This window comes from Lepisosteus platostomus, chromosome 9 (assembly GCF_059453375.1).
Source record: "Lepisosteus platostomus isolate fLepPlt1 chromosome 9, fLepPlt1.hap1, whole genome shotgun sequence".
Lineage (NCBI taxonomy): Eukaryota > Metazoa > Chordata > Actinopteri > Semionotiformes > Lepisosteidae > Lepisosteus > Lepisosteus platostomus.
Genome location: NC_142619.1, coordinates 17,524,427 through 17,547,100, shown reverse-complemented (window position 1 = coordinate 17,547,100; position 22,674 = coordinate 17,524,427). Strand labels below are relative to the sequence as shown.

Genomic DNA, 22,674 nt, shown 5'->3' with positions numbered 1-22,674 from the left:
TTGTAATTTAACTGTTACTGGAATGTTTTGCACAAAGTAATGCATTTCTTTAGATCAATTCAGTATAAATCATCACACATAGTTAATTACAACAAAATCACATTGAACAGTTCTATTTTCTGGTAATACAAAAATGTTTTTCTTTACACCTCGGTAGCTTAGGTCCACATCTGTTTCAGAAAGAATACGAGATGCTCGTGCAAGCCAAGCAGTTTTGCAGGTTATATATTTTTTAATACTTTCTACATTTGACTGTTAGGGGGAATTGCAATGCACTGCGAATGCTTGTTAATTAGAAGTTGTGTCTCAGCTCTTTCCCTAAAGCCTGTCTCTTCTGGGAGGAGATACTTATGGATCATCCTACGGATATGCTGGCGCTCAAGTTTGGCCACGACACCTACTTCTACATGGGCCACCAGGCTCAGATGAGAGACTCCGTGGCACGAGTTCTTCCACATTGGAAGCCTCACATGCCGCACTACAGGTAGAGTCAGAGTGAGTACTGTTTCACAGGAGAGTCCTTTAAGTGGCACAGGACCGAAGAGAAAACAAAATTGTCCTTCAGAGCTTTTCATTGTGAGAAATATAATGTTCTTTATCATTTATTATAAGGCATCCTACAGAGCTGCAGAGGAAAATAAAAGGCCATACAGATCCTGTGTATGCTGTCCTCCAATTTCATACCACTTAGATAAAAACATCAGCTGAAGGGTTTAGCACAATACTGTAGATGGAGAAATTGAGCTGAAGATGTCTGAAAAGGAACTTCTGCAACTCTAATTGACTCCAGCAAAATATACTGTACCAAGAGCCTGATAAGTAATAAAAGTGGCTGTTGTGTCCCAGAATTACAGTTCAGACCTCTCCCTGGTGATCACTTTAAATATGATAGCATTTTGTCACTGATACCACAGCCTTTATTCTGTCTTCCGCAGTCCTAATTGTGTTAGGACCATATGGTGTGCTGTGCTGATATTTGTACTGGAGTTATTGTACTAGGAAAATCATTATAACCGTGGCCTTTTTCTCTCTTAATAAACACATCTGCTCACTAAACCAGTAGCTCCTATCATCTGGATTTTCCATTTATTTTGTTTTTGACTTGTGATGTGCCTTGTGTGTTCTGTGTGGTTCTGTCTTGTTTAATTTGCATGCTAACAACCTAAGTACAAACCTCTATTACAGATACACTGGAGAAGCCATCTAAAATATATACGCAGTTAAATGGGTTCTTAAAACTATTTAAATCCTATAAATACAGTTTCCCAAAATGCTTTAATTCTAAACTGAAGGCTTTTGTTCTATTGGATTTCCTAGTCATTCAACAATAGTAAAACAAAAAATATGGGATACCAGGATAGTATATACTCTACTAGAGAAATCATCTACTGTGAAACCCCCAGAATATGCCGTTTTCTGTCTCCGGTCTAGAGCATGTTTCTAATTTATAGTTTAGCCTAACAGTTTTAAAAGTGGACCGGTATGATGTGACTTAAATATTCTGTCTTCCAGACAAGCCAAACGGATGAAGAAAATACATTTTCAATGTTAGCTGTTTAAAGTAATATAAATTTCATTTGTAGATTTATTTGGAATGCTTGACCAGCTGTATTTTATGGGCAGAATATTGGTGACTGACTTTGCTCTAAAACCTTTTTGTGTTTTATTAGTGACTTCTGTGTATAAGGCAGGTATGGATATATTACATGAGATAATGACATGTAAGTGTATATTGAAAGACATATACCTTAAATATGCCACAAATTAAAAAAAAATGTGTTCTGTATTTAATTAGGTGTATTTTTTTCTTTTATCAGCTATCTAAAAGGCATTTATTCTTTTGGACTAATGGAAACAAAACGTTACGACGAGGCAGAAAAGGTTGCAAAAGAGGTACTGTAATTAAAAAAAATGTATTCCTCTATATAAAGTTCAGATAATCTTTTGCACCTACCCTGCACCATGAGAAAGTCATGCTTAAGAGCAACACTGTTAAGTTGTGAATGCTGTGGTTCTAAGGGAAACAAAACTGTGGCTCACCTACATCACTCTGCTCAGCATCTTGCATATTTGCTGTATTTGGCAAGCAAGGACTTACTGTCTTTATTATCCTTACTGTAAAATAGCAAGTTTTATTGAGTTGTAAGCTTTTCCGCCCTTTTTATGTAGGGGCAAAGCAGGCAGATGTGTAAGAAAGCTCATTATAGTGTAAAGAACATCATCTTTATTTCAGTTTTGTAGCTGAAGCATTTTAAATACCTTTGAATAATATCAAGGGTTTTTTTGTTGTCTTTAAAGTGTATCATGTGGGAAATGGAAAGTACTTTATTCAAATTAATTTCTGTTTACTAAAACCTATTCCATATGTTTTACTGTTTATACCATAGATTATTCAGTTATCCCATAGTTACACTAAATAATAAAAAATCCAAACCCATCAATTTCAGTAGTAATCACTGAAATAAAATGATTGCATTATGATTGATTTGAATTTGGAAGTAATTGTAGTGGCACCGATTGTACCAAAATTTAAAAAGGAACACAGTTTACAGTGTGAAGAGAGGAATGTAATGGAGAAAAGCACTCTACAGAGAGAAGGTAAACCTGCTTGAAAAGACTCCTCCTATTACCTCAGGGCCTGGCTCTGAACCCAGGGGACGGCTGGGCTGTGCACACTGTTGCCCACGTCCATGAGATGAAAGCTGAGGTGCAGAAAGGGCTGAAGTTCATGGAGCAACGAGAGAACTACTGGAAGGTGAAACATGAATAATATTTCCAAGTATGCCTTTGCAACTGTCAGTAGGTCAGACTGGGCTGCTTATACCCTCAGAAATGTGTGAATGTTCTGTTAATCAAACTTCATGGTTGTGTATAGATAATATAGTATATGCAATTGTATTAGTAGTAGTAAAAGCAGTGGTAGTAGTAATCCTTGCAGATATCTTGTCCCTTAACCTCCTATCACAATGCTAACAATGTACAGTGACCAAGAAATGGGCTGCAGTTCATGTTGACAGGGAAGTTGTTTCACTTAAATTAAAATTCTTTATTCGAGAATAATGTAGTTTAAAGGGCTTGTTCTATATATAATTTCTGTATAAAAAAGTTACGTTTACACATAAAGAGTAATGTAATAAAACGCAAATACGTATACAAATATTTCTTCTGAATCTAACAAAAATAACTCAATTTTATTACAAAGTTAAAGGGGAATTGTAACACTATTTTTATATCTCGCGGGTAGAAGGAATCGGCATTGATGAGAGCATTTCAAACAACAACAAAACTAAAATGTACACAGTAACTTGTAAAACCTCCAATTTACATCACAAAATAGATTAAATTCACAGGTATGCGCAGCGCCATATTCTGGGATTCAGAATGAGGGAACAAAACTAACGGTGATGTGAAGCGGCCTTATTACTTTGTAAACTAGCAGGCTTGTGAATTCAGGACAGTTCTGCCGACAAATAGTACTTGTTAACATGCAGATCACGTTGGAACATTTCTGCGTTGAAATGTCTGCTGCACATCTTGTACTTATTCGCTCATACTGTATGTCACATTAAATTAGTCTTACAGTGACTAGTGAACAGGAAGGGCCGCATCACGTCACTTTTACTCTCATCTGTGGTGAGACCAGTGGTTTGTGACAACAATGGCGAACGTACAATAGATCCACAAAGTTCACCATTTTGTGTCTAAATTTGACATTTGTACATTTTTTCTATGTTGTCAATGAATTTATTTTGTTACAGAGATTTGATAACCGGTGAAGAATTTGGTACTGACATTCCCTATTAATATATGAGTTTGTGCTTTTTTAAAGTGTTTACATCTGATGTTCAAAAGGTGTGCAAGCATTCCTTAGATGTTCTGCACAAAACAGAAGTACTTAAACTGTTGATGGCATCTGTTAATATTCTTGCTGAAAACCCATTTTTATTCCCTTCAGGAATGTGATATGCTTGCTTGTCATAATTACTGGCACTGGGCCTTGTATTTCATTGAAAAGGTAAGATTTCCTGGATTTCTGGACTTCTTTCCAGCTTAACAATGTACATTACTTTGAAGACTAGCAGTATGGAAGTACACAGAAATAAAGGTTGGAGTTGCAAATTTGGATCTACAGCAGGGTATGTTACTGAAGTGGCGTCTCGAACCGAAGATGGTCCATTGCCTTGCTCACTAGCCTCCTCCATCACATCCTGTCTCTCCAGGCATCTACATCAATTTCTGCCTGGTCAGCATCTTCTTTCACTGAGTCAAGCCATCTTATTCTAGGTCTTCCTCATGGTCTCTTTCCCTCAATATTCTCTTCTACTACTTCTTTTATTAGGTCTTGATCTCTTCTCATTAAATGGCCATACCACCCTAGTCTTCTTCCTTTGACAGTAGCAACAATATCAGGGTCCTTATAAAGCTCTCTTAATTCTGTTTTTCCTTCTTCTCCATTCTCCATTTTCTTCAATGGTCTTAAAAATCTGTCTTAAGACACTGTTTTCAAAACCAATGAGTTTACTCCCCATCTTTTAGATCAGGGTCCAAAGCTCTGCACCAAACAGTACTACTGGGTGGATTATTGTCTAGTATATCTTGTTTTTGTTGTTTGTGACAGCAGGTTTGACTTAATCATTTTCCCCATAGCAAATCTCGATCTATTTCCAGCCTGAATCCTTGCTGGAATTTCTTCCTCTTTACTATTTTCCTCTTGAACCACTCCTCCCAAATAGTTAGAAAATTAAGAAAGAAAGAGCCATAAAGAAAGTTGCAGAAATGGAAACAAGAATTAAGTCAGGCAGAAAGATCAATATTTTAGCCTACGCAGATGATGTAGTGCTCATAAGTCAAAGCGAAGAGGAATTGAGAGACATGACAAGGGTTTTAGTGAAGGAGGCCAAAGGAGTGGGTCTAGAGATCAATATTGATCAAACTAAATACCTCCCTGTAAGTAGATGAGGAAATACAGCAGGATAACATATATACATAATAACATATAGATCTTTTTCATGGAAAGAATGTTTACCATCAGGCATTGCTGTGTATGTCTAACAATTTATATCTAATTGTTTGATCCAATGGTCAAGTTTTCTGTTCTCACAAGCTATAGAACATTTTTATATAGCTAAAATTCTTAAGAACTTGGGAGTATAGATTTTTGTAGTATCTGTTATAATAAACACAATATGGCCAATACTGCATATCTCGCTACTATACAGATCAAGGCATGTTGTGTTATTGTGCAAAGCTGAACTATCTTTAGATTTATGAATGGGGTGTATCAAATTCAGTATTGCTCAGTGTCACATGAGATAACCTGTGGTATCTCAAAACAAAGGCAACACAAAAAACACTATACTGTACCTCATATCAGGGTAGAGCCAAACGTAAAATCATTTTTTTTGTTAATCTGTTGTGTTGCCCTGGTAAGTTTGATGAGCTATAGTTGCAGTTATCATTAATAATTAATAAAAATTAGGCAGAATGTTTTAAATTAAGAATCAATCAAAACATTTCAAACTTTCAAAACAAAAATACTAAGGTTAACGCTTTCCACGCATGTAATAATATATTGGTATTTGTTCAAACTGAGTGCTGTCCATAATAGAGGAGCAATTAGCAGGCAAATATGTACTTTGATTCAACTACTGTATATTAGCACTAATGCACTACCATTAGAACCCCAGCCTTGGAAATGGGAAGGTCTGAATCATAATGTCCATACATAGAATTTAATTCTGTACTGCAGAAATAAACTGTCTTTACCAACCCACTCAGGATATCCAACAGCACAGTTTCTTAATCTGTACCAAATTATTTTTATGTTTTATTACCTGACGATGGCTCAGCAATTAAAGATGAAGTCACTTTTGTTTCATTGCCATATTCAGTTAATGTTTATCTTCTTATGCAGGGAGAATATGAAGATGCTCTGACAATATATGATAACCATGTAAGTTTTCTACAGCTGTACTTTATTTTTGTCACTGAGAGAGAACAAAAGGGCATGGTGGAAAGGTTCAAAGAGAACCTCCGTTGTGCCAGATGGATGCAATTTATTGTGGTTTAATATTAATTAACATTCACAAATTAAAGCAGCATTCAAAAGATGTGGACCGCTTAAGGTTTTTGAAAACACAAATGTTGTGCTGTGATCTGATTTTAACTGTGTATACAATATATTGCAATTTTTCTTCATATCACATTTATTTTAAATACTATTTCCACATTCTCTGGTGGTGCCTGTCTTTTTTTGGATGCGAAGGTGTTATGTTAAGTGTGATTTTGCTGTATGATTTCTAATGGACGTTTCCATTCAAACTCTGCATGAAATACAATGAAATCTTGTCAGCACTGTTTGTTATTCTGAAAAGTACCTAGCAATTACTAGAGAATGCACACGGGTGTTCAAGAAATGAAAGATTGTTTTATCATATTTACAGAGATTCCTGGGAACAGTGAATCTAGTATATATGTCCTGTCTGCATCAGCTGTCTTTCAGAATGGTACACTATGCACTATAGAGTGATTGCTGTGAAATATCTTTTCAAATTATTTTAAACCAAAAAGAGTTCACAATCTTTTACATTATTCTTCAACCTTTAAAATGTAGCTTATTTCTAATAAATGTTACAAATTGTAAGTCCTTTAACCTGCACTTATGATACACTTTCTTGCTACAGATTGCTCGGCGATGCTTGTCTTCGGGAGCAATGCTTGATACAGTGGACTCATGTTCAATGCTTTACAGGCTCCAAATGGAGGGTAATAGTTTGGAACCTTTTCTTGTGTGAAATGAATTGGATGTGGGAGCTGCATTTGACCTAAAATTTTTCTGAGTTGGGGAGAGTAACACAATACAACATCAAGCACTTCTACACACGGCCACTACTTAATTAGGCTAAAAGTAACCACAGTCAGAATAGTTGTGCTAGTTGATATTCTGAATTTTAGAAGGGAGATTTCCTCTGTCTCTATCAGGAGTGGAACTTGGAGAAAGTGGTTCTGAAATGTAAAAGAGCACAGTAGTATCAGATACAGCCAGAGCAAGCTGCATGTTGTTCTGTCTCTTTTTCGATATGACCTGTTTTTTTTTCAATAGATATCAATAGTCAATAAATACAATTGGCCCATATTCGCAAAACCTTTACATCATGTGAAGACAACCACCCTAAAAAGTAGGAAGAAACGCCTTAAATTACAAAAGTAAAAATAAGCATTTAAATTTAGCAACCTAAATATATATATATTGAATAATTCAACATCTTTGTATTATTTCCTCCCCCCATAAAACAAGTAAGTAGTAGGTTAATATGGCATTAAACATAGTGGGTGGGAGTGTTTTCCTGTTATCCTGCCTTTTGTTTTTGTAATGAAAACTAATAAAAAATGAAAGTATGTTTTACTGTGAATGTGCTTAGTTCTAGAAATAGAGTACATTCTTAATATGTACAAGAAGCTATTTCACAGTTAATTCTTTGTGTTAAACGAATTGAGTAATTTTCTTTAATTTAATACACTATTATTCTGTGACTTTTCCACCCCATATGAATTTGGAACAAATTACAAAACGTCTTTGCCTACAGAAAGTATGTTAAAACAGCCCTTTGGCCATTCAGTATCTACTGCATTTTTATTGTTCTAAATCTGCTCTAGAGAGGCTCAGAAAAGTCACAGGACTTGTGTTTCTAGGTGTGATGGTGGGAGACAGGTGGAAGGAACTTCTGAACATCACCAGGCCTCATAGCGAGGATCACGTGCTGCAGTTCAATGACCTCCACTTCCTCATGACGTCTCTGGGAGCTAAAGACGAGTTGACAACTCGTCGTCTGGTGGAATCCTTACGGGAACTTGCAAAGTAAGCATTTTATCTGTATCGATATGTGTACATTTATACCTGTATATGTACACTACGCATATGTGACATTATGCAAAGGAGTGCACCCCAAAATCTAAACCTTGCTCGTACTGTATCTTGGTAGTGGTGTACAGTTTGCAGTCACAGCATGTTTTTTTTTTTCATTTTTGTCTATCTGCTTATGAAAACTAAGTCTGTTTATGTATTCTGAACTTTACAGTAAAAGAGAGAAGACTTTTCTAGTTAACTGGTTATTAACCTTGTCACTGTTCTCATCGCAAAGTCAAACTCTTGATGTATTATGACAAGAGCAATCGTAATACATCTGGATTATTTTAATATTGTAAAGTGTAAGGTTTCAGAATAAACCTTGCACCTTAAGATACATTTTTCAGTGGGTCTCCTCTTGATATCAAATGATGGAACAAATTTATGACTCCAGCCATGATGACCTTTGTTACCATTTGAAAAATAAAGTGCTTGTAATATGAGCAAGATTCCACATAAGACAATTCTCATAACATAAGTAAGAAACATTACTGTAATATTTTTCAATTTGTATGAATTTGTATGCCCTGAAGAAATGCACTGGATGGCCTAAAGATAACTTTTCAAAAGTCAAAATGTATGTACTCTGTAATGATTGCATTCACGTTTTGTGGAAACAGTGTTTTGTAGTGATCTAAAAAAGTGGTTTCTGTTCTGCAAATAGTCTGCATCATCCATCATTTCAATGAAGCCTCTCTGAATAGCTCCCTGAACGTCAGCCTTCATTAAACGCCTGACAGTAACAGTAATATGTTATGACATAAAGAGGCTTCAGATATCACATCGCATTGGGAAAATCGTTTAAATGGATTGTTAAACAGGTTTTATGCATTTTTAGTCCTTCATTGTTTAATGTTAATTTAAATGAACTCTATGCAAAATGATTTAGATTTAGATTATAAATTCCTTTTATAAATTACTGGAATACAATTGGCCCTGGACTGAAATTAATTACTGGCAGCTGGTATAAAAATGGGAGAATAGAATTATAATTATGGAATACTCAACAAGTTTAGCAAAGAAACTGTCTAACTTACTATAATTATTTTTAAAAATTCAGAAAGCATTCAATTTATAGTTGCATTTTGTGTGGATGGTTTAAACTTCATATAGTTGCTTTCTGGGATTTGGCTTTTTGAATGAAATGTAATTGTTGGACAGGGCTGAGCCTTGAATGAGCAAAATCAAAACATAACTGTGAAGAAAAATAAATATCTCTTGGTGATATTAAACAGTTTTTAAAAAAACACGATGACATCTGATGGACATTGCTGTTCTTCTTAAATAGGCGAAGAGCAAACTGAGGATAATCACCCACCAGACCCACAGTACTAGTTCAGTCATTGATGCATTTGTGGTCACGCTTTCCTCTTCTGTCTAGATCTCCTGGAGAAAACTACCAGCACCAGATGGCTCAGGACATGGGTCTGCCCATGTGTGAGGCTCTCGTTGAGTTTGACAAAGGAAACTATAGCCGAGCAGTGGAGCTATTGCTCCCTATTCGATACTCCTTTGACAAGATAGGAGGAAGTGATGCGCAGGTAATTCAATAAAAAATAAAATGTCAGCATTTTCTCGGATGCACTGCAGGTAGACCTCATGTTTGAACTCGCTCTGTGTACCTTTCAGTTTACAGAGTGAAAAAGAGTTACTGCAGGGTTTATACACCTGCCATCTTTGCTCACAGCAGTAACACTTGAACAGCAGGTAGAATTGCAGGTGAACTAGACCTCGCAGTAGTTTTTATGCTGGAATCTTTTGCATATATTAAATAATGTTAATGCAATGAAATAGCATTTCGACTAGGTTGGCAGAAATGACTAATGAGGTGTTTAATATGCAAATAGTATTCGGTAAAGATAATTTCACTTTGGTCAATATTGGTGATTATAAAAAGCAGACTGTAGGGAGGGCAGTCTGGGACTGGAATTGGAAGGGAGAGGGAGATGATATGATGTGCAGACTAACAAAGAGAAGCAACAGGAAGAGAATGCATGGTTGGGCGTCCTAGAATAGCTATCCAGAGGTGATTTTCAATCTTGATCATTTTTAACATTTATATGAAGTTTCTTTTGCCAAAGTTTTTAATTCGTTTTTGCATGCTGCGGTTCGTTTTAGCCATGTTTTTGAATACTTCAAAGTCGCATCTAAAATTATATCTACAGTATATAGAATTATTTACATTCAAGGAGTTGGAAAGCATGGACATCATTTTGTGTTTTTTTCTTTCTTTAAAACATTTTTATTTGCTACTGGGCATTAACCTCTCCAGCTGTCTTTGACACGTGACATCACACAGACCAGGAGGATCACTCCTGTGGAATGAACCTTATACTTCACCTTTTTCTTCCACAATCTCTGATAAATTACTAGACACACATCTTATCTATGAGAGTAACTGGGCCCCTCTGACACTGACTCAGAGCTCAATCCACATTCCGTCAGTGAGGTGGCACTCCATAGTTTGTTTTCCTGGATTATAAACTATATGAATTTCTTAAGTCTCACAATTTTACTGGACAACAATACATTAGAGATCATTCTCCAGCCAGCTGCTGGTCACAATTTATGGCATCATTAATTTTCAAAATAGAAATAAGGTAAGTACAAGAAAGTACTGTCTTTCATAATACATTAGTACAGCCCAATTGTTCTCAGAATTTCTGAAATTGGCCAATACATAAACCACAATGATAACAATTCAGCATTCGGGACTCTTCAGTAGCTGCCTGTGTCAGGTGAAGTAGGAAAGCTTTGAGGTGTATGTCCATGTCTCTGTGTATAGATGCAGCTCAGGTTATAAATTTCAATTTTAGGTATACTGCTAGAAAAGTATATCATAAAACCACTTCACCCTGACATCTAGTTATCTTGGAATATAAACAGAATATATTATCTTGGTGACTGACCTGACTCCTTTCAATATTTAGGGATGCTCGCATTCTCTACCAGTTCTGCAAACCCATCTTTAATTTGTGAAAAAGTCCATTCAGCATGTTCTGAGAGAGCAATATATGAGAGAACTCTGTAAAAAGACAAACATGCTTATTAATACGTCACCGAGGTTGCTGAATGGTTCTCACTTAACAACAACTCTTTTTTGTAGCGAGATGTCTTCTGTCAACTGCTAATTCATGCAGCAATGAAATCAGAGAATAAAAGGCATCAGAAACTCGCCAGGTCAGTGCAAAACCATTTACATTATATGACATTTAAATTTAAAAAAATTTTTTAAAATGTTTGCAAATATGATTTGAACAAATGCAGATTTCGAACACTGTATTGCTATAGTTTGATTTATGATGAATATATCCAGAAAAACAAAAAAACCACTTCGAAACACCCTGTGTCAGAATGCATTGAGCACTTTAAACCACGAATTAATACTCAATAAAAAAAGCGACTCTGTCTTTTCAGTCTGGCATATGCGGGGTTACTTAATAGTGAGATTGAACTACCATTCGCAGTATATTGAAAAGACAGTTCTAACTTGTGACTTTGATTGATATGCTAGCTCAGAAAGCTGTATAAATAAACTATTCAATTAAAACAGCAAATTCCTAGTGTATTATTTTGGTGCAAACCTGGAAATACAGTACAGAGGAAAGGATTAGTCTTTATTAAATCATGTCTTAACAACATTCTGTTATGTAAACTGCCGATACTGTATTACTAATGTATTACTAAACTCCTCACAAAATTATTCAGATAGGCAACCAGAATAAATGATTTCCTAAAAATAGTTATCACACAGTATATATTCTGTCCCAACGTAATGCAACGTAATTGCATATTGTATAAATGTTTTCAGTCTTTAACAGGGTGAGCTCTTTATTATTAAAAGCAGTCACCACGATCACACGAAAGCAAGTCCCTTTCTATGGCAGATATTTGGTTTGAGCAAGTCATTGTGATACAGCACATCAAGACCCAGAGTTGTCCCTTCATCATAAAAAGTGTTGCATGCCATTGGTCTTTAGTTTGGGCTTTAAGTAGTAATGGGGGTGATATCTTTTCATTTTTAGGTGCCTGCTCATGGAACGAGATGCTTCAAGGCCTAACTCCCCTCTAACAGACAGACTGATTAAGAAAGCCATGACTGTGCATAATTTAGATTAACTTACTCATCATGACTGAAAAGGCTACTTAATGTTTTGTAACTGTAAGACCAATTATATCAAATCCAGCGACCCTGTCAGCAGGTTAAAAGTTCATACTACATCAGTAATATACTGTATTCTTCTGATTTTTCAGTCCTTTTGATTTATAGTGTCACTAATCATGCTGAATACTTCAAACTGTACAGGATAATTTCCCAGTACTAAATTTGTTTAACCAGCTTTTCAATTTTTTTTTACCTAACCATCCTTTATACCAAATCATTAAATTTTGATGTTTTATTCATAATAAAACTGCTAAATAACATGTTCGAATAGAAGTGCTTTAGCATTGAGTGTATCATACCACTGAATAACTGCACAAGAATGTTTAAGTGACAAGCAGAAGGCTAAAAATTCTCCTCGGGGACTTATAGCACAGATTTGGCAGCAAAAGTCCTGTCAATCAAAGAAACAGCACTTTCTTTTCAGGAATATCTGTTCTCAGAAAAAGAGGAAAAAACATCAGTGAACTTTAAAAATATGTATAAAGTTAATACATTTCTGTTATGTACAATATAACAACCCACCAGAGATGGTAATTGGTTTGTTAATATGTGGTAGCAACAACAGTGCACATGCAAACATCAGAGCATTACAATAGACATTATTTATCAACATAAACCAAGAATAGGTATGACTAAGATGCAAATCACATAGAAATAAAGTAACAGCACTTCAGAGCAGGTGAATTGCTAATTCCTAATGTGCACATTCAATGCAACATCTTTTGGTATTTAATTTAGCTGAACATTTAAAGAGAAATAACTTAGCAGTAACTGTCCCAGTGATAAAAATGTCCAGTTTAGTAACATGTTGTTCCCTTATGGAGCCATCACTGATTGTGCTTACAAAACGGAACCGATCTCGTCCTGAATTTGGGATATTAGGATCTGTGAGAGAACAATTCCTGCAATCTGAAGACAAAAAAAATCAAGAAACGGACAACAACATTGCAGGCAGCTAGTAAATCCAGACTGGAATGTGCTGACATTTAAACTGCGCAGTGTGCATTAAATTTTAACTTTCTCATCAGTTTCATTTGTGCTGCAGGATGGATTGCTGTATGTAGTGTATTGAACCACTGAATGGATGTGTAACTAATGTGAAAAAAATATATAGTGCAAAAATACAAAAATAAAACACTTGCTTTGGAATTATCCAAAAACATGTAGTGCTTATTCAAGGTTTTACAAATACATATAATAAGTATTGTAAGAAGACCTAAGACATCTTGTTTAAACTCATGAAAGAACATCTGCAGATTAGGCTCACTGACTTTAAAGAGATGGTGATAAATAAAAAAATTAGTGGATAAATCCACTGCTCTCCATGTGGATCTGAAGATCTGGAGGAGAATCAATGAGCAATCAAAAAAGCAGTATGAGAATGAGAAAGTAACAGTATTTGAAAACAAGCATTCATGGCAAAAAGCCTTCGAAGATGACCAAGATGAAAAATCTCCAATCACCACTACAGAACATTGTTCTCAATGTAACAAATTAATGTAGCAAATGAATTAGAGCTGGACTATATCGGTAAGACGTGTCATGTAATAAGTCGTCGTACCTGTGGAAGAGCCAGGCCCATTGCCAGAGCTCCAACCAGGAGAAGATGGGATTCTATCCACACAACAGCTCTGTCTGCACATCCTGCTGGGTAGATAGACTTGGAAGCTTCTGGGAAGTTTTGACTTTGTACTCCAAATCCACACATTGTGTTAATGACAGCCTAGAGGCAAGGAATTCAGAACAGTTGAAATGGAGAGAAAGTCATGTTTCAAGACCCATTTGGTTCAGTATGAACATGTGACAGTATCCAGAACTGTAGAAGATACTGATTTCAGACATCTAAACAATTCATAAATAACTAGTATTGTAGATTTTTAGAGAATACATGCACATATCCAAAAATGTGTGCTTTTGTTTTAAATATGTTTATCCATCCACCCATTTTCTAACCGCTTCCTCTAGTTCAGGGTCACAGGGGAGCCGGAGCCTAGCTTGGCAACCCAACAGATGCCAGTCAATCACAGGGCAGACATAAACATACAAGCACAGATACCTAATTTTTCTAGAAGCCAATTAACCTACCATTATGTGTTTGGGCTGTAGGAGGAAACTAGAGCCCTCAGGGAAACCCATGTGACCATGAGGGGAAGATACACCCTCTATACAGATAGCACCCCAGGTCTAGACTCCAAACCAGGGGTAGCAATGCTACCCACTGCACCACCCAATATATTCCTCATAGTATAATAACTGGCTAAATACAGTTAAATGTATACAATTATAAATAACATAGGAAACATTGTACATTTTTAGTACTTTCACTTGAACCTTGTTAACAGTCAGCCAGGTAAAAATATTATTATAATAATAATAATAATAATAATAATAGTTGCTTACACTTATATAGCTCTTTTTTTGGACACTCCACTCAAAGTGCTTTTACAGGTAATGGGGACTCCCCTCCACCACCACCAATGTGCAGCCCCACCTAGATGATGCAACGGCAGCCATAGTGCGCCAGAACGCTCACAACACATCAGCTATCAGTGGGGAGGAGAGCAGAGTAATGAAGCCAATTCATAGATGGGGATTATTAGGAGGCCATGATTGGTAAAGGCCAATGGGAAATTTGGCCAGGATGCTGGGGTTACACCCTGACTCTTTTTGAGAAATGCCATAGGTTTTTAATGACCACAGAGAGTCAGGACCTCGGTTTTACACCTCATCCGAAGGACGGCGCCTGTTTACGGTATAGTGTCCCCGTCACTATACTGGGGCTTTAGGACCCACATGGACCGCAGGGTGAGCGCCCCCTGCTGGCCCCACTAATACCTCTTCCAGCAGCAACCTTATTTTTTCCTAGGAGGTCTCCCATCCAAGTACTGACCAGGCTCACAGCAAATTAAATTAATCTTCTAGTGCATCCAGACCCTTGAAAAAAGCTAGAGTATCAGCTTGAAGGTATGGCTAACAATCGGCTGACTAGCTGGTTCCAGACTCCCTCAGCTGTGTGTATAAAGGCAGTGTCTTCTCTTATCAGTCTCCCGGTCTCCAGTTTTCCCTTAGGTTGCACTTGTATCCCTTGGTTTATGTTTCAGTGTTGTGTATAATTTAATAATTGGTCTCTTTATCTTAAAGTCTGAAATAATTTTGAAATGTGTTGTGAAATTGATCCAGTTTAATATTTAAATGAAATTACACATTTATTTGAAATAAATGTTTACTATACACTATGTTCAGTTTGATGTCGGAGTACTATTATTTTAATATTGTAAATACACAATTATATATATTAATTTAATTTTAATTATTTTAGTTTTAATGTAAGTAATTCTAGTAGTCTAAAGAACTATGTTGCATTGTGTTACTTTCGAGTGCTTTGCTTACTGAATGTGCAGAAATCTGAGAAAATAACTTTAGTATGTCACAACACAACTGAAAGCATTAGTTACAAAAATAAATTACCCCTTTTCATATTTCTTGACATTGCTTTCATGTTTGCTGACAGCAGAGATTCACAAAGCACTCCTAGAGTGAAACGTCCTAGATTATATTGTACAATGTGAATTATAAACTTGTCATCTTCTAGCAAGAATTATACATATTTCTCAACAAACTGGGGTAATAGTAGTAATATTCTAAAGGAGAAATGCCTAAAAGGAAAGACTGTTTCAGTACATTCAATTATTTTATCACTTCATAAAAAAGATTAGAGTGATTTGCTGTGCTACAGTAATGAAAATACATTTCTTCGGGATACAAAACTTGGCTTCATCAACTGCAGTGCAGTAACAGCCCATCAACAGCAGATAGCAGCAACTGCTAAGTCCAAGTCTACTTTTGATCTCAGACATTGAATCAGTTGATGGAAAACTCTACAAAGACATGGCGCTGAAGATCCTCAGATGTGCAGTTGCTAAACAGAACTGCCAGATCATCCTTGAAGTCAGTCAGCCATGTTAGAGAACATAATGAAAATGAATTGGATTACAGTGTATGTCAATCCGATCGTGAAGAGGAGAGGATTTGGACTGACAATCTGACATCTGACGATGCTTTGTTCCGAGGCAGCCCTGAATCTTTTTTATGACAGACTCAACTCCCTCTTATTTTTCTGCAGCTACCCGTCTCCGTGAAGCTAACCCGACTGGTACGCCCTGTGCTTGCAGAGGATTTTCATCCTTCGGCCGGGTCTAGGAGTGAGCGAGAATAGGGTGTCCTGTTGAGCCTTACTTCTCCGGGCACGGGGGTGCAGCAGGAGTATGGAACCCCACACCGCTCTCTGCTGGGGTTGTCCTGGGTGCAGTTAAAGTACACGTTCCGTGACCAGTCCGTGTAGTTGTTCCAGCCGCAGCACCTAAACTAATGAGACGGGAACAGTGTTTAACAGGGAGACGCATGAAACCTGCCTGACATTCACGTTGCTAATTTCACAGCATCATGGTTATCCCACATCTTGCCTTTACTGGCAACGATACAACAATGGATTCTTAAAAAATGAGCTGAGAGACCATTATCTTCAACCTTTTCACCTGGTATGTCCTCTGGGGCTACTTAAGCACATGGAAATGTCAGTGAGACCGTAAGAAATCAGTTGGTTTGGCATAATGTATTTTAGTCCCATATGTACTTCTGTTCTTTAAAATGAAAATTGTGATTCATTCCACACGAGGAAAATAAATGCTCATCCAAATTAAATTTGGCATGTTTGTGTGAAGACCAAGATCATACCTGCTTGAAAATGTCATGATAAGTTGCATTCTGTTTGTGTTCTAAAGTCACATTGTTATAACACAAGTTAAAGGGAAAAGTAGCTTCCTTGCCACCTATCGCAATAGAATGTGGGGATGACAATTCTTGACAGGTTGTTTATTTCAGGATTTTTTTTTCCCAAAACTCCTTTCGTTTAGTTTTAAGAATAAACATAGTTACTTCCTGAAATGTCTTTTCATTTAATCCTTCAATAAATTATGAAAACTTCCAGTTTTTTTTCCAGTCATCTAAACTCTACAGTACAACGTACTCTGGATCAAATTGCCAAACCAAGGTTATATGATCATGTTATGTGGAAGGAGGTTGCTTTACAACCCCGAAACGAAGAGATCCACATTATCCAACTATCATCATTGTGCTATACATTTACGTTACAGTACATTACATGGCTGTTCACTGAAGGGTGAATTTATCTATTTGTCAGTGTCACAATTTGAGTTTTCCATTCACAGTCCAGTTCTTTAACTACCATGAAATGCTATTATCAAGATCTAAGAACAGTATCAGTAACTGTTCTTACAGCAAGCTTATGTACAAGTACCTTCAATTGTGAGGCAGCAATGCTAACCACTGCGTCACATTTCAGCGTGATACTCTCATATATCCTTGTAAATTTGAAGGTACAGTATATTTTCAAAGCAAGTAGATATAATAGATCATGATAGACTCTGTGTTGTCTGAAACAGATGAAAAAACAATAGATTACTGTTTGTAAAGAAACTGCATTACCTCTTTCTGTATGTAGTCAACCAGGTTCTGTAGGTCAATGTCATCTCTGTAGTGCACTATAGCCTTTTTCAGAAATTTCCCAAGAGCATCCCGGGCCTGGGTTTGCAAAAATGGCATTTAAAAACTCAGATCCAAAAAAGCATTCCAGCTCCCCCCATCCCTACAAAAAAGAGCATTAGGTGTAGCATTGTGGGCACAGAGTCAAATCTAGACTGCCATGGAACAGACTTCAGTTTCTCACTTTCCAGTGTACTTCACACATACTGTGAACAGTGCAATAATACATGCTTGGATATGGTAATTAATACAGGTTTCCTAGTGAGCTGCTGTTTCCTCATACACTGCAACATTTCAGCCTGTACCTTTGAGAGTCATTAGCAAAACGTTAATAAAGAGGATCTAGTGAAAAGAAACAGTTGATTAGGAATGGCCTAATTCAACTTTTGAAGTGAAAAGACTGTTAAATCATTTAGTGAAAAGATGTGAAGGAAGAAGGCAGCAAGACTTTAACTGCCTTTTTTGTCAGACGCTTGCGGCATAACTACCTGATCAGAGTAGAAAAATCCCAGCACAGCAATCGCCAGTTGAGTCAGAAAAACCAGAGTCAAACTCAGGGAGAACTGTGAAGATAAATAATCTGTTCATTATATACAATTGTAAATGTACAGGGAGTTGAATTATACTTGTATTCAAAAGTCATGCACAAGATTAAAAAGCACTGCTGTGTCACTGCTTGAAAAACAACGGGATCAGTTTTTACTTCCTGCTGTGCTTTTCTCACATTTTTGTTTTGCCTTGAAACATTAGTACAACCCATACCGTACCATCACATTCTTAGGCCTGAAGCAGAAGAATATGAAGTGAAACACACATACAGATTTTATTTCCAGCTTTTCCAAGTCATTGAATTAAAATCCTAACAATTTTTTTATTTATAGCAACTTACAACCACAGTGGGCTTAGAGTATAAATTCTTGATATATAGCCTAAACCAGTGTAATTTCAAAGATTTATGATAAAACAAAGTTAGGAAATACTGGCAATATTTTATTAATGTTTGCAGAAAAGTACCAAAACCTGGCAATACAACAGCATTGTGAATTCATGTTTTATGCCAGTAAGCAACAAGGCTGATTAATGTTCTTCATAGTAAGTATGGCAAGAAAAATTGAAACAAAGGGCTGACGTTAGGCACTCACAGTTTTCAGGAGTTTAATGTTCTCTCGCAAAGCTCCAATACATCCACAGAACGTGATGAAAAACATAACTACTCCCACCACAATCAGAATGACAGCGGGGTCAATCAGAAATGTGTCTCGAACGGTGTCTGGGAAATGGACACAATGAAACACTGCTGAGAAAGGAGCTTGTTATTAAACAGACCCCTTTGACAAAATTGACTTTTTTTTGTACGGGCTTAGGCATCTGAGCTCTCTTGGAATCAGCTCCTTAGAGGTCACATTAAAGATAACATCTGAAGCAATGCTTTGAAAATGTAAAAATTAAGTCTTTAACGGAGCTCCAGTGACTACTCATACGCTGGAGGTCTGATTTTCTAAAGCTGCTTAGGGCTATATATTAGAGTAAGGCAATCACAATTCAAAATTAAATTAAATTTGTCAAATAAATCAGGTCTAACTGGTATAAAAAGGGAAACAAACTTACTGTATATACAGTATAGATTATTGTAAAAGAAAGGTATTATGAAATACAGTAAAATATGGCCTTTCACTCAAACTGGATTAATTCATTAGTAAACATTTTATATTTTAACCTGAACTCATGTAAAAACTAAAGGAGTACACATGACTTCAGTGGCTGAACAAGTGAAAGTTGAAAAAGCTACAAAGCTTTGATGTGTTTCTTCTTTTTACTTTTCAGAATGGAATTAACCTTTACTAATTGCTTTGTAGCCAACGTGCTGATGAACTCAAACTATTTCAGTTACTGGTTGATCTACATTCACATTTTTTATATATCAGTTGTTATATCAGTCCCCAAAAACCATGCTTAATAAAATCAAAATAGTGTACGAGAACACTCACCTGTCGCTTTCTGAACTTTAGCGTACACTCCAATAGCAACTATTACTAAGGAAAATACCTGAAAAATAAAACCATACCCCATTGTCTTACACTTCTTTCTCTCGTTTCCATGACATGCACAACACTCATGAAAATAATGATTTTTTGCATGTGTAAGTTTCTATCTGTACGAGTGTTCGCATTCAATCTCTTTTTTGATACTACACTGTATGCATGGATTTTACAAGTAAAGATTAAACTTAGCAGTTCGCCAGAAAGATTCAATGGTAGTATTGTAATGATGTTTTTCATTCAGACCATATGTGAAATATCATATATCACATCTGACACTTTTCATAGCAGGGGCCTGCCATGTAGTGTCACGCAGCTTCCCATTCTACAATGGAGGAATGCATCAATATTTCTTGAAACATTCCACCATTACTTAGAGGTCACAGCAAGCCCAGGATCTTCACTTCCCACTGATAGGAAATTGGACAGATGCTTCATTTCTATTCATGGAGTTCCTCTATTTTTAGGAGCTGTGTGGTGTTCTGTTGCATTTCAGAAAGACTATAACTAGCATGTGTTGCTGATGGAAGACATAAGAAAGAGCTAGAGCTGTTTCCCTTTTAAGAAAGGCAGCCTCTTTAAAATGTTCAGGTGGGTAGTTGCGTCAGCATGCGTAGGCTGCAAAGGAAATGTGACCTTATAGATGTGTTGTGATATGTAGATAAATTGGATCTATGTGTTGTCCTAATAAAAAAACACACTCTTTGCAGTACAACATGGAATATGCTGGTACTCCTCAATAACATGAAAAAGTGTAACTCTCACGATTGATCTCTTATTTATAATATCTTCTACGGTATTTTTTGTACCTCACAAGCATTTGAAGGTATTGAAAGGGTTATAATAGCTGTTGTGAATGATAGAGTAAATAACTGCAATCATCTCTAAAGAAGAAGAGGGATTATATGCACTGATGTCCTGTTGCTTAGTAAAACATTCACTGCCCTGTCCCAACTGATCGTGTCAGCCTAAAACCTTGACTGAGTCACCCAGGACAGAACAAAAGGCGGATGGAATTATGCTGAATGAACGAATTCACTGCCTGCTTGAAATGAACAAAACAGAAATGTTGCAGTCATATTCTGTTAAGAGAATCAATTTAGATAACATGGGTCATACAAAGTGCAGCTTAACCTTTTAGATATTTAAAGACATGTTTAAAGGACGTTCGTAGTCTATAGAAGTACAGTATATGGGCAGAGCCCTGCGTATGAAAATAATCAGTACTGACAGAGATAATTCATCTGTGAGAAGATAGGCTCAAAAACAAACATCTCTGATAACATAACCTTGTGCATTATTGAGGACGTGAGGCAGGTAGCCAAACTGAAATACTGAAATACTTTCAGTACTCAACTGAAATACTGAAGATAAAGTGTGCTGCAAAATATATAGTGCAAACTCAGCAATCCTACAGACTAGCACAGAGCTGTTAACAGCATATTTCACCACATATGTTTGACATACATTTGATGTGCAAATTACGGAATAAGGAAAGTGATTTTGATTCCAGCAAGCCTTTCTTTTCAATGGTCTCATATTCCTTTTTCCCTGTGAAAGCTATCATGCTTTTGGAAAGTTCAGCTGATAGCTGAAAAGGACAGGAGGCTTTCAGTGTTTGGCTGGGGACTCTTACTAGCCAGCTTCTGTAACAATTGTTTTTTTCTGTAATACTTTTCACACATGAGAAACATTTATGAGGTTGTCTTATAACAATGTGATCTGCATTGTGTTTTAATGGTCTACAGCAGAGACTTCCAAATCTGGTCCTTGGAGTACTGAATCCGACAGGTTTTCCATGTCTCCCTAAACCATAAACAAAGCTTAACTTGAGAGAACAGTTCATTTGTTTCAATTAAGATTTAACTCGACAAGTTATCCTTAGTCCACAGCCTTCAGTTGTTGAAAATTTTAAGTGGCAGAAAACCTGCTGGATTCCTGTTAGCTGCTGCTTTGTAGCTTCAGTTGATTTTTTGGGCACAGAAGAGGACACAGTATGCAACTGAACCCTTGTTGTTTTGATGGTTTCTTTTATGAGTCTGGTGACACTTTCAGATCAATGGGTGCCAAGATCGCTTTTTGTTGAAAGTAAGAAAGTGTATTTATGGAGGTTCGTATGTATGATACTACTAAATGTAATACGTATACTGGGATTCTGGGTAATTTTTTTTTGAACCTCAAAGGATCGTTTGATAGGACAGGACTAGAATCCAGTGTGATTATCAGATACAAAGTACATTAAAAAAACTGTGGTATAAAAAGCACATTTCAAGGCACTGATAATATGATATGCATAGAAAATAAATGTTATTCAATTGTCCCTTTGAGAATCCTTACATTTCCCACTTTGGTAGTAGGAATGGCAGTTTTCATGCTGAGTAACAAAGCAGTTTTAATTGAAGCAATTTTAAAACCTATTGATTGTGCTTTCTATAAAATCAATTAAAAGAGAAAGTGACATGTGATAGTCAAGGATATAGCTAAACAACACATTTAAAATATCATTTTTTTCTAAACTGAATACAATACAACTACTTTTGGCTTCACATGAAAAGCACACATAGGATTACCAAAAAGACAAAGTTTCTTCCTGTATTATTTCACGTTTAGAAAGTGGGCATTTCACTTGCTTTATTTTTCTGATAGTTTTCTTCCTAAACATATCCATGATTAGCAAGCACACAAAGCTTTCAGATATAAGTTACACTTACCCAGAATAAAAAGCTGAAGAAAAAGAGGAAATACCTTATCCAAGGGTTGATGAAGGAAAACGTTTCAGCACGATTCAGACTGAGTTTCCTGTCCATTTCCTTGGAAGCTAAAGAAAAATAAGCAGTAATAATTAATTTAAACAAAATTACAGGCCTGTAAACAGTTTCAGCTAAAACTGCAGGGGGGTAGGAGCTGTTTCATCTGTGTGTCATGCAAGTATGCACCAGAACTATCTCACACGCACTGGCTCGAGTTACAGAGAAAATATCTCTGGCTTCATTGCAGCTGAA

The 22,674-nt window shown here is 36.4% G+C and overlaps 2 protein-coding genes and 1 long non-coding RNA gene across 6 annotated transcripts in view; 2 read left to right on the top strand and 1 right to left on the bottom strand.

Annotated features, from left to right (window-relative positions):
• The window catches only part of ttc38 (tetratricopeptide repeat domain 38), a 20,108-nt gene extending 6,888 nt beyond the window's left edge, over positions 1-13,220 (top strand). Inside the window, exons 5-14 of one of the 2 annotated variants that reach the window (XM_088647007.1) lie at positions 311-484; positions 1,818-1,893; positions 2,636-2,755; positions 3,956-4,015; positions 5,915-5,953; positions 6,684-6,765; positions 7,693-7,858; positions 9,288-9,447; positions 11,013-11,086; positions 11,932-13,220. In XM_088647007.1, the coding sequence (XP_088503133.1) occupies positions 311-484; positions 1,818-1,893; positions 2,636-2,755; positions 3,956-4,015; positions 5,915-5,953; positions 6,684-6,765; positions 7,693-7,858; positions 9,288-9,447; positions 11,013-11,086; positions 11,932-12,025 (1,045 nt within the window). In that variant the 3' untranslated portion in view covers positions 12,026-13,220. The remainder of the gene's footprint in view (positions 1-310; positions 485-1,817; positions 1,894-2,635; positions 2,756-3,955; positions 4,016-5,914; positions 5,954-6,683; positions 6,766-7,692; positions 7,859-9,287; positions 9,448-11,012; positions 11,087-11,931) is intronic. The other variant, XM_088647008.1, reaches the window with a different exon arrangement.
• LOC148654577 (uncharacterized) overlaps positions 1-22,674 on the top strand; it is a 157,901-nt gene that overhangs the window by 77,011 nt on the left and 58,216 nt on the right. The gene's annotated exons all lie outside the window — the stretch shown is intronic.
• Positions 6,761-22,674, bottom strand: tspan33b (tetraspanin 33b). Of its 3 annotated transcripts, XR_015941495.1 has the most exons (9): positions 22,384-22,667; positions 19,622-19,679; positions 18,776-18,903; positions 18,122-18,196; positions 17,577-17,672; positions 16,308-16,436; positions 13,633-13,794; positions 12,183-12,980; positions 9,783-12,145 (listed from the first exon to the last, which is right to left on the bottom strand). XR_015941495.1 is itself a non-coding variant. In XM_088647009.1 (8 exons), the coding sequence occupies exons 1-8, from the start codon at positions 22,477-22,479 to the stop codon at positions 6,889-6,891; spliced, it is 861 nt and encodes a 286-aa protein (XP_088503135.1). In that variant the 5' UTR covers positions 22,480-22,674; the 3' UTR covers positions 6,761-6,888. The 3 variants fall into 3 exon arrangements, 2 of the variants coding, with proteins under 2 accessions (XP_088503135.1, XP_088503136.1); XM_088647009.1 differs by lacking the exons at positions 9,783-12,145; positions 12,183-12,980 and adding an exon at positions 6,761-7,005 and having other exon boundaries at positions 22,384-22,674; XM_088647010.1 differs by having other exon boundaries at positions 9,783-12,980.

Excerpts from the sequence above, each read along its gene's own strand:
- tspan33b (XM_088647009.1), bottom strand. The coding sequence starts at position 22,479 with ATGGACAGGAAACTCAGTCTGAATCGTGCTGAAACGTTTTCCTTCATC. Across the intron at positions 18,904-19,621 it reads TAAAGTTCAGAAAGCGACAG|ACACCGTTCGAGACACATTT; the intron begins GTGAGTGTTCTC and ends TCCATTTCCCAG. Across the intron at positions 18,197-18,775 it reads ACATTAAACTCCTGAAAACT|TTCTCCCTGAGTTTGACTCT; the intron begins GTGAGTGCCTAA and ends TTATCTTCACAG.